The sequence below is a fragment of the Sabethes cyaneus genome, chromosome 2 (genome assembly GCF_943734655.1).
Source record: "Sabethes cyaneus chromosome 2, idSabCyanKW18_F2, whole genome shotgun sequence".
Taxonomy (NCBI): Eukaryota; Metazoa; Arthropoda; class Insecta; order Diptera; family Culicidae; genus Sabethes; species Sabethes cyaneus.
The window spans coordinates 97,958,345-97,970,221 of NC_071354.1; the positions used below are offsets into that span (position 1 = coordinate 97,958,345).

At 43.1% G+C, this 11,877-nt stretch overlaps 2 protein-coding genes across 2 annotated transcripts; both read right to left on the bottom strand.

Annotated features, from left to right (window-relative positions):
- Window positions 1–4,242: 4,242 nt before the first annotated feature.
- Window positions 4,243–5,197, bottom strand: LOC128735743 (uncharacterized). Its single transcript, XM_053830232.1, has 3 exons — window positions 5,064–5,197; window positions 4,875–4,997; window positions 4,243–4,717 (listed from the first exon to the last, which is right to left on the bottom strand). The coding sequence occupies exons 1-3, from the start codon at window positions 5,195–5,197 to the stop codon at window positions 4,243–4,245; spliced, it is 732 nt and encodes a 243-aa protein (XP_053686207.1).
- A 2,902-nt stretch (window positions 5,198–8,099) lies between these two features.
- Window positions 8,100–9,329, bottom strand: LOC128735744 (uncharacterized). Its single transcript, XM_053830233.1, has one exon. The coding sequence runs from the start codon at window positions 9,327–9,329 to the stop codon at window positions 8,100–8,102; it is 1,230 nt and encodes a 409-aa protein (XP_053686208.1).
- Between the last annotated feature and the right edge of the window lie 2,548 nt (window positions 9,330–11,877).

The window sequence follows — 11,877 nt, forward strand, 5'->3', positions numbered from 1 at the left end:
CCGTTTAATTTTTTTTCTGTGTAAATAAAGCCAAAGAACTTTTAAGTTTTGATATTCACGCAAAAATAATTATCTGGACGTAGGGTGATTTATATATTTTGGACAGGCGTTACGTGTTCTCTATTTTTTACTTTTACGGCAAAATCAAATGAAAAATGTCCAATAAAGTAGACGTATCGTTTGTTCAAAATAGATAAATCATCCTACGCCAGGTGAGAAATAGTTAATAAACAGTTTTTCGTTTTTATATCCCACGCTTTACTTAGAACATAAATAATGCATGTGGATACCTTGCTTCCAGAAAAAGATTAAAGTCGATTATTTTATTAGCCAGGGAAAGATGTCTATCAGTGAGACACTTTTTTCCAAAAATTTAAAAAAAAATTAGTGATGGCTACCAACGAGCTTTTCAATCCATTTGAAAGATATCCCCCTATAATTCACTTCACTTCACTTTTCAGGAAAATATATTATGGAACATGTATGCTCAAGGATTATAAATATCATAATTAGGATGTATTTAAGTTGGTTATCACCAAGATATGGGATGATATTCCGATGGAAGTAGTGCGTGCCGCATGTAACGACTTTAAAAAGCGTTTGAAGTGTGTTATCCAGGCAAAATGCAATTTAATAGAGTAATGATTGTTTGTTGCGTTCTGTATCTATGGGTAAACAACTTCTAAAAGTAAAATTCGAAATTCAGCTTTTATTTACAAAAATAGTTTTTGTTCGAATACATATGTGTCACACTGTATATTTTCCTACTGCGTAGATGTATTTTTGCAAACATGCAGTAGTTGTTGTTGACAACAACCTAGAACCGAGGTGGCTCATGCAATTGTCTCCATTCAACTTGATTTTGGGCCACTCGTCGCCAATTTCTTAGTCGTCTCAGAAGTTGCAAATCACTTTCGACCTGGTCGAGCCATCTTGCACGATGAGCCCCATGTTACTGATGCCGGTGCGGTTGTTAAAGAGAACTGTTTTTATCGCACTGTCATCCGGCATCCTTACGACGTGTCCGGCCCACCGCAGCCTACTGGCTTTCCCCAGATGTACGATGTACGGAATCTCTCCAAGCAGTGCCTGTAACTCGCGATTCGTACGCTTCCGTCAATCTCCGCTTTCAGTATGTTCTCCGCAAAATATCGTCATCAGTACCTTCCGCTCGAACAGGGCGCGTATGTCCTTCGTGAGCAGTGTCAGGGCTTCAAATTCATAAAGAACTACTGGTCTAATAAGGGTTTTGTACATCGTCAGCTTCGTACGGCGGCGTGTGCTTATTGATCGTAGCGTTTTGCGAAAAACGTAGGTCCGATTTCCCGCTTGAGTGCGCCCGTGGATCTCCTTACTAGCGTTGTCCGCGGTCACCAGCGATACCAAATACACGAACTCCTCCTCCTAGACTCCGCTTTCAGTTTGGCGTGGATTGCCGCCGCCGTTGCAAAGTCTCGGACTATGATATAAAAGTCATCTGCATAGCCTAAAAATTAGTGAAAGTCATTCCTCTCGTTTAGGGCTGTCGGTATTGGATGCTTTTGGAGAAAACCGGTATTGCGGTATTGGCGGATGAAATCCCGGTAATACCGCTAAAATACCGGTATTGGCGGATTTTTCGGAATCAATAGAAACGTCGACGTTTTTCAGTAAATGTCTTTATTTTCAAACTTTAGTTTCAGTAATGTTTCTTAGCAAAGTAGAATTTAAGCAGACGCTTAGCAATTTCTTTCCCTTGCTAGAACGGGTTTTATTGCTAACGCTTCGAACAATTGAAAAACTTCTGCTTTCATCGAACCCTGATAAACGGCTCTAATCAGTTTATCCGGAAAACCGTGTTCGTGCGTTATTTGCCATAGCTGATATCGATGGACTGTATCGTATGCTGCTTCGAAATAAATAAAGATGTGATGAGAGGGAATATTGTACTCCCGACATTTCTGCAAGATCTGTCTGTCGCTATAAGTGTTACCGGTGACAGCCGTCGTAACAGGATCTGGGAGAGTACCTTATAGGCGGGGTTTACCAATCGTTTATCATCCGTTTTGTAGATAGGACAAAGCAATCGTTACATCCATTCGTTCGGCATTGTACAGCCGTTGCCTGCATTACTTGGGCATGTTTATAAAGATCTGCCCTGCCGATAGGCGGTTTTTACTAACGGCTTTGTTGGTCTTCAGCAACCCGATTATTCGTTTGGATTCTTGGAGATCAGGTGCTGGAACATAACTATCTTTCATGGACATTCGTAGTTTAATTTCCGTTCCGCCTCCTTCTGCAACTTCGCCATTGAGGTGTTCATCGAAGAACTGCCTCCCCATGTCGGTCACCATGCGCTCGTTCATGATTAGATTTCCTCCCTTAGTTCACCTTCTCGTAAAACTGCAAACTGAAAAATTTTGCGTTTGAGAGTTTTCCGCTGGAACAATCTTATTGCTCAATACTACGACGTGACTACTCGGCAATAGTTAATGAAACAATCGAAATAGTCATGCTGGGAACATTATATTTGTGTAGTTACTTCGACAATCTACGATGTTGTCATACATAATCAAAAATTTTTTGGAAGACACCCTGTAGGCCCCCTCTAGGGAAAATTCCTAGCTACGCCCGTCGCTTCGGACGCTTTGAGTTTGAATCCCTCGATTGGAGCTGTCATGATGGGATCACGCTTGATACAAAATATTCGTTTGGCGCTCATCCTCAACATTCAGAAGCATTAGGATAACCGCCGATATTATCAGTTCGTTTCATTTCGGGTCGGTGAAATTCTCTCGCTCGGTGAAATCACCGTGTACGAATGGCATTATGTACCATCGAAGCTCAATGAGCTGATGATGCCACAAAATGGAACACCGGACCGTCGTTCGACCGGGAAAATTGTTGGTTCCAACGATCGACGTTTTTAGTAGCGGTGGATGAAGCAAATGCTGCATACGTATGGTTGCCATACACCGGGCGGTAGAACCAATAGTTTGCGTCGACCGTTTTTCGAACTGAAATCTTATAGTCCGTGTAATGCCCAAGCAACAATGTGAGTTTTATTGTACTCTTATGGTGGTCTTCAAGACCAATTTTGGTCTTAAATGCCATCATAAGAGTGTAATAAAACCCAAATTGTTACTTGGGTGGTCTACGCACACCGGACAGAAAGAATCTGGAAGCGAGCTCTGGGCGGAGAATGTCGACGGCAGAATCTGGATCTATGCGACTTCATGTAAGCGGAGGTGACACTGTGACGACAAGCTCATAGCAAAGCAATGCCATGGGTATAAACGTATTCTTAGACTTTGTAGCATATACCGTGTGGGTGTCAACCACCAGTTGTCAGAAAAAAGAATATCCAACGAGTCATCGAGGACTGTACCGTTACCAATGCCAATACTCAAAGACATTTCAACGTTTTGGTAACTCCGCACATGGGAGGACCATGGGAGCGAATGGTCAAGTCCGGTCAGGTTGGAGGCTGAAGCGGTCGTAAACACGCGACCACTGACTAAAGCTTCTTTAATAAAACAAAGAAATATCCAATCTCAGGTCTACCACTAACTTGTATTTTTCATGGGTATCGAAACATATTATCGAATATCGAAACATATCACATCATATGTGTTTATTTCTTTATTGATCCAAGTCCTCAAAGAATTTCAAAGGAACTTATCCGGCATCTAGAACTGGTCCTATATCTGATGATCGACCATCGCTTTCCCGTCCAATGCTGATTATTAGTATACCCGATGATCCACATGATGAATACTATGACTCACAATCGCAGCAAACAAACTGATACTGTTTGAAAAATAAACATGCACTCAAGTAGCTTTTTACGCGAAAGATGAGTCCGCGTAAATCACAATCGCAAAAAAACTGCTTAATGGCGTAAATTCCGTAATTCGCGTAATTTTATTTCACAAAAATTTCAAGGCTATGACAAAACTAACTCAAAAAGCTATATCGAGATCACCCAACAGGAACATCGGAAGAACCCCGGGGTCAAATGAAATAGGATCTTCAGTAATTATTAAACTAGAGAAGTTTTTCAGGAAGATTTACGGGAATTTTACAAGAGATGATCTGCAACATATTTTGCAAAAACCATTTCTAATCGTTCTATTACGTTCTGCAAAGATAGTTACTAAATGTTTCCCATAATAATCAACACAAAAGAGAGTTTTAGATCAACTATATTGTGAGTATATACTTTAACCATAGAAAAATTACAGATTTATCCTATAGGGTTTATCAGTAATGCATACCTCTATCATTGAAGTATGTCTTTCCCTCATGCAAATCTCCCGGATGATGCGCAGAGTTCTGACGCTCAGTTTTACCAGTTGATCTGTTTCCAATCTGTTGATTGCCAGATTGCTGTCTGCTGGTATTATTTCCATTGTGAGCAAAATTCTTGTTGCGATTTCCACCATTGGCTATCCTTCCAGTGGTTACAAGGGGTGGGGGAGCGGCTTGATGACGAGGCTTTTGGTTGTATCGAGGGTTTCTATCAACGCTCACGACACTATCGCGATCATCATCGTCGTAATCGTCGATAAAAAACATATTGTTTATTTCGTTATCGAATGCGCTATCAAAGTCACGCCCCGATGTATCACCGCTTTCCGATTGCTGACGTTTAAGATCGTTGAGCCCGCGACTACCGGCCGATTGCTTCTGGTCCTTCCGTCGATCGTTCCTTTGTAGTGCCGCACCGTCGTTGCGACTGTAATTGAAAGAACGAAATTTATCAGTTTATCATTTCTGTACCAATTGATAACCCGGATGCAGCAAGGTACGTTTTTATTTGCACCGTGTTTTGAGTTTTGGTGTGTTCATGAAACATATTAAAATTCTTTTTTAAACTGTACTTCCATACTTACGGTTTTGCGAGATTGCTTTTGTATGGGTAACGTTGAACACCCTCCGATTTCATCGATCTTAGATCGTCGGTGATATTACGGACTGCCGTGTCGTGTTCAAATCCATAGTTTTCATACTTTCTCCTGTATTAATATAAACCAGTTTAATTGCGATACATTCAACGTTTCTGTACCTAATATGAAAATTACTCGGGTTCTCGAACAATGACTAGTTTCCTAATGTTGATCACATAAATGGATAAAATAACAATAAACACTAGCAGCAATGCGGAGATACCGCCAAATATGGCTATTAATAAATAAACTTGATTTTGCAGCTCCATTACTTAGTCAGTTTCAAAATAGCTTGGACGTTTATTTCTTTATAGGTGACTCATTACTATTATAGAACATTTGTTTCGTGTTCAAAATTTAGTCTTAAAGTTTCACTATAATTTAAATGATTGGTTGAAAAGCAGTAATATATCATGATAGCATGCACGATAAGATAACACCACAATTTTATGTTTGTAAAAACTTTGATTTTTGTTTTTTCAAACATAAACTTTTGACTTTCGCATTAGAAACTGAACTGAATTGTTCGCAAGAAAATTAGCACTTCATTGAACAAAACCTACTATCTCTAAAATGATAAAACCAAGTTTCTATCCAACGCTTCAAGTGCCTGTATTTGCCCTTTAAAGTGCTATTCAATTTTTCGTTATCAAACGTACATCAGCAATCTAAGGATTTCTTATCAATTCATAGCATTGATGGACCAGTCGCGTTCTTTTGATTCTAACAATATTTTAACGTCGGAATTCTCTTGATGTCGGCAGTTTGTAGCTAGCTGTCAAGCGTTTATGTTTTTTTGTGAATTTTAATAACCTAAATAAATAATTGTAAGAGATGTCATAAAGCTGTACCATTTTTTAATAAATTTTTAGCCCGAGGCAAATGGGACCTATAAATTGCATATAGTTAGGGTTCATTCGATTGTGTAATCTACACTTGTGATTATTTTAAAATTCTTGCAGCACGCAAACTCTTCAGTGGTATCACTTCGAAGGTTTATTTACAAAAAAGGACTAAGAATTGACATGCAATGAATCTAAGGAGAATTTTCAAAATCATGGCGATACGTCCTACTTGCCTCATTTCTCAGGACAAGTGCAAATGGGACCTATATTCAAATTTGATTAACCCTCAATTGAGCAACCAAAAAATCAACGCAATCTGATCAACAGGGTATTCTGCCCATGTATGCATAGTTGACGTAACGACAAATATTATCATTGTTGAGAAAAACGCGAAAAATGTTTAAGGCCATATAATCTTAACTGTACTATATTTTTTCAATCAAATTATCTGTCAAATTAGTAAAGATTATTAGTAAAAAGAGGGCCGGTGGGGTTTCGTGATTCATTACTCGGTTATTGTATTAAAAAATGCATAGGTACGCCAGTTTATGCGAATAAACAAACTGTTTATTCTCATAGCTTGGTGTAAAGCCCGTGAAAAGCAGGTTGCTATGCTAGATGATTATACGGGGAGTTACGGCAACTATGCAGAGTGGCTCTATTTCACGAATATTTTCGAACAAACAAATGTTGTTTGAGCATTGGGCATGTATAGATTACATAATTAAGAATGCGTAGGACCGAAAAAGTACATTTTGGTCATTTTGGCTTTTACGTCAACTAGTAATCCATGCGGGCAGTATAGGTGTACTTAGTAATTCCATGATAAAAAGTGCTCCGATTTTGCTCAAACTTTGCATGCTAGTTCGTTTTCTGAAAATTCAAGATTTATATTTTTAATTTGCTGCTTAGGGTTCCCCCTCCTGACTTAGGGTAGTTCCAAAAATCATCATCCTTGCTATGAGACCTTTTTCTTAAAAAATTCTTCACTTATGAATCACTGATGGACTGACTTTGATAAGCAAATGAAATATATGATGATGAGCTTTTAAGAAAAATTATAACCTATATAAGGTTCCTATGGAAAATATTGGATTGAAACTCAAACTCAAACATATCAAAATTTCAGAAAGGTTTTTTTTTGTTTTGGAGATACAATGTTTTAAAAAATAGTCTTCATTTTCGTTAGAACCACCGTAACTCACTAGGGGTATTCTAAGTACAAAATAAAAAATGCTGATCTAAAATTTTAAGAAAAGTGCCCAAAGGTTGAATAAAATCAGAGCACTCTTTATCCTAGAATTGCTAGATGAGTACCCGGTTGATCAAAATCAGAGTATTAGACTTTGACGATCCAAAGCTCAATTTTTTTTGCGACGTGTTTCTATATAAATGATTGAATTTATTCAAATTCGTCTAAATAACGAGGATCAGGAGCTGTAGACATCGTTTCAAAAGGAACATTCCGAAATCGGAGTATGAAATACGAAAAGGATATAGGTGTAACTGGTTGATCAATTGAGTGTTAATTTGGACTGGTATTGGTAGAAATAGACATATTTAAAGGCTGGCAAATCTATAGATAGTGTTTGTTCGGACCACTTTGAACAAATGAAACTATTTGCTTGGAATCAGCCTTATTTTCTGGCAGATCAAAGCTAGAATTATATTATTTCTATTAGATTAACATTACTTACTAGCCCTACTCTAACTTACATTTTAGTTTCTTTTTCCCTCCAGCAGATCGGCCACGTTCTTCTCTAGCAGCTGTCTTCGAACAATAAGAAATTGATTCACTCTAGCGTAAATGTAGGATTAAGAACTTTGTAAATAATTGTACATAATTCTTTTAGCTTTTTACTTACTTTTAGCGGTTTCAATAATTTTCACACTAACTTTAATCTATTTTTCTCCTGCCTTGTTCACGATCTTTAGCTGTAAGTTTTAATGTGTGTTTTTATCTAGGTTAACAAATTTTACATCTTGTTTTTAAGTAGAATAATAAGTTTTAATCAAGTCACACTTTACTCACAGTGATCAACTTTTGTATCCTGAATTCACGAATCAAATACACGGTATTTTTTGGTGCAAATTAGGCTTAATTAAATTTGTTTTATAAATCTCACTCCCTATTAGAAATAGCACAACTTTCCTTTTCTCCTGACTACTATTTACTTCTTATTTTTTATTGTTTTCTTCCGTCCCGTCACTCACTCGTCTCTATTTGTTGTTGTTTTACACCGCACGTCAACATACGACCTGAAGTTGACCGTGGTCGTTAAAGGAACATACCCCGGCTGAACGTTCGGCTGTGTACGCGATGCGCTCAGTGCAGTGCTCCCAACATTTCCCCGGCCCGTAAACCTAGTCCGGAGGCCACTTCCGGTCTGGCTTTACCACCATCTTCTTCGCCAACCTCGATCACAGCCAACTGCGCCACAGCTCGCCGAAACAAACCACTGCTCGTCCGGACCAAGGCCTGCCGTACGCGGCCGTCACTCACCGGGATGACCTCCTCGATTCTTCCACGTACCCAGGATCTTCGCTTGGACCCCTCGACTACGTAGACTAGGTCGCCTTTCTTCAGCACTCTCGCTTCACCGTGCCATTTCGACCGCTGGTTCAACGACGGCACGTACTCCTTGATCCATCGGCCCCACATCTCCTGCGCCAACTCCTGCGAACGCTTATATGCATCCCGCAACACTTTAGCAGGGTGCGGTGGAGGGGGAACCATCTGTGGCTCGTTCGGCGAAACACCTCGCAGAAAGTGGTTCGGACTGAGTGCTTCTGCCTCAACTGTCTCCTGCGAAACGTACACCAGCGGCCTCGAGTTAATCATATCTTCTGCTGCTGTTACTGACGTGTGTAGAATTTCATCTGTCAACCGCTTTCCGTCGTTCAATGCTTCCAACGCCTCCTTAACCGATCTGACCAATCGCTCCCATACCCCACCCATGTGGGGGGCAGCTGGTGGGTTGAATGACCACTGCATCCGCGCGTCGGTTAACTCGTCCGCGCAGCCGCTGTTGATATCGTTGATCATCCCTGTCAGCTCCTTGCTTGCACCTTTCAGGTTAGTCCCGTTGTCGGAGAAGAACTCTTGCGGTGGCCCTCTACGATGCATGAAGCGACGAATAGCCATCAAACACGACTGTGTGGTCAGGCTAGCACTCACGGCTATCCAGCGCTTTTCGCTATGACGCGCTACCGTAACGTTAACTGGGCCGAGGTAGTCTATTCCGGTGAAACTGAACGGTCGTCGATAGGGTTGTAAACGCTGCACCGGTAAAGCTGCCATCCTCGGGACCCGTGGACGACTATGATGAACTTTACACCACTGACACGCCTTCGATACTTTGTACACCACCGTACCGACCTTTGGAATGTAGAACCGCTGCCGAATCTCGTTTTTAACCGTTTCTCGATAACCGTGCCCGAAGCGTTCGTGGTAGTGCTGCACGATCAACTCCGTCACATGGTGGTCTCTCGGTAGAATCACCGGAAAGCGCAGATCGAATGGTAAGAATTCGGCTTTCTCCGTACGTCCTTCCATCCGAATCACGTCGTTTTCGTCGACCAGTGGCGTCAACTTGTACAGTGGGCTCGACTTCTCCAAGACTATCCACTATCCACTCGTAGGTCTGTTTCGATTCTTCATCAAGGTTTTCAACTCATCCCCGAACGCTTCGGCCTGAACCGCTCGTAATAGATACCGCTCCGCCTGCTGGAATTCCTCCTGCTTCAACGGTGTACGTACTGCTGACCACCTCACCGACATCAACGACTTCGCCTGGTTCTTCGTCGCCTTCAAGGTTTCGATCGGATCGCCTTTCATCCGCCTTCGACAGTTGGACCCAAAATCTGCATACGCAAGCCACCGTCCTTACTAACACGTTCCATTTGGAGAACCGATGAACGTCGACCAGAGTGTCCTGCACAACCACGTCGTGAAACAGGAACTGCGCCCGGAGCTCTTCTTTCGTGTTGGCCGGCGCAGTCTGCTGCGGCCAGTTCGCCTCGTCTCGGTACAAAAAACTGGGCCCTTTGAACCAGCTACTGTTCGATTCCAACTCTGCATCACGCCTCCACTTCGTAAGTCTGTCTGCCTCGTTTAGTTTCGTCGGTGTCCAACGCCAATCGGACAGATTCGTACGGCTGTGGATTTCTCCAATGCGAAAACCGACGTATGGCTTATACCTCCGCTGATCCGATCTAATCCAAGACAAGACCGTCCGCGAATCGGTCCAGAGGAACGTTTGCTGGATCTTGTAACTGTGGCTCTCTTGAACGGCCGTGAACGGTGATAGTAGGCCCAACGGATCGAACATCGCCATGACGCAGCTGAGAACGTTCCTCTTCGTTGGCCGCACTTCACCTGAGATCTTCAACTGGAATCCTGCATTGGTGATGGTGGAGAAGGAAAACTCATCTTCTTCAGAATCCCAGACGATCCCGAGCACCCGTTCTGTTTCGGCTTGCTTGTCCTGGTGAAAGTGCACCGCGCTGCTGTCGCGTTGCTCTCCCATCTCTCGCAGAAACTCCGACGAATTTGAGACCCAGTTTCGGATGTTGAAACCGCCACGGGAATGGATAGCTTTCACCTCCTGGGCTCTCCTAATTGCCTCCTCAGCCGTGTCTAGACTGTCGAAATAGTCGTCGACGTAATGGTTTTTCACAATCGCTACCGCCGCTTCCGGATACTGCTCCGCGTGCTCCTCTGCGTTTAAGTTCTTGATGAATTGCGCAGAGCAAGGTGAGCAAGTCGATCCGAAAGTCGCCACGTCCATGACGAACACCTGCGGTTTGTCGTTACTTAAAGGACGATACAGGAACCGTTGCGCCTGTTTATCCTCCGCTCTGATCCGGATCTGGTGGTACATTTCCTGTATGTCACCACCAAACCCGACGCTACGCTCACGAAAGCGTTGAATTACTGCCGGGAGAGACGTCAGCATGTCAGGCCCCTTTAACAGTTCTGTATTCAGGGAAACGCCGTTTACTGTTGCAGCTACGTCCCACACAAGGAGCACCTTTCCCGGCTTCTTAGGGTTCGTCACAACGTAGATACACAACGGGTAGATACCATACTGTTGCTGGATCGGTGTCGACGAGTTCAGCCGGCGTAGCAATGTGCGCGTAACCCTTCAATTGATAGTCGGTGATCTGCTTCTCCACATTCTGCCGCAACGCCTCGTTTTTTAACAGCTTCCTCTCCAATGCTTGCATCCTGCGCACAGCCATCGGATAGCTGTCAGGGAACTTCCGCTCGTCATCGCGCCACAGGAGCCCTGTCTCGAAACGACATCCAACACGAACCGTCGTACTTTGAAGAATCTCACGAGCACGTTCATTTTCGGCCGACTCCGGAATTCCGGCCGGTGTAACTCCTGCTTCCTCCATCACGTATTGGCTGCGAATCATATCGTGCAACACCTGGTTGCTCACTGGCTCCACTGCGTGAAAATTCACCACCGCACTCGACAACGAACACTGGTTCTCCTGTCCAGCCTAATTGCGACCGAACACCGATAGGCTCGCCCGGTCTACCAACCCTAGATCTCGAGCGGAGCGAATACGTGCATGTTGTCCAACCCGATCATCATTTTCGGTTCTTCTGCGTCATAATCCTCAACCGGTAGGCCCTGTAAGTGGGGATAGCGTGCCGCGATCTCGCGGAATTGCATCTCCTGTTTAGGCAAAATGAGTTCCGCAACGGTGCGAGCTTCTCGTAGCGGGAACTGCTCGGTTGAGCCTCTAGCGGATACCATCAGATCCACTTTCCGAGAACCGTTCTCGAAGCGCTTCATGTTCCCAGTCCATGTGACGACTAGCGGCTCAGCTGTTCCGTTGATCTTCAACTTGTTGGCGATAGAATCCTCGACCAGGGTCATGGAGGATCCCTCATCCAAAAATACAAGGATATCCAGTCCTCGGTTCCCGACGTGAAGCGTAACCGGTAGCATCCTAAACAACACGGAGCGATTTAGGCGGTTGTGAGCATTACACTGGACCTCCATTATCTGGACAATTTCTTCGGAACGGTGCAAAAGCCGATTATGTCCTCCTTGGCAGTCTGCCACGTTGCAGCGAATCTTAAAGTT

What these genes read in the sequence shown, in the direction of transcription:
- LOC128735743 (XM_053830232.1), bottom strand. Translation starts at nt 5,197, where the DNA reads ATGGAGCTGCAAAATCAAGTTTATTTATTAATAGCCATATTTGGCGGT. An exon ending in GTCATTGTTCGAGAACCCGA is followed by an intron (nt 4,998 to 5,063) that starts GTAATTTTCATA and finishes ATATTAATACAG; the next exon opens with GAGAAAGTATGAAAACTATG. An exon ending in AAAAGCAATCTCGCAAAACC is followed by an intron (nt 4,718 to 4,874) that starts GTAAGTATGGAA and finishes TTTCAATTACAG; the next exon opens with TCGCAACGACGGTGCGGCAC.
- LOC128735744 (XM_053830233.1), bottom strand. Translation starts at nt 9,329, where the DNA reads ATGGAAGGACGTACGGAGAAAGCCGAATTCTTACCATTCGATCTGCGC.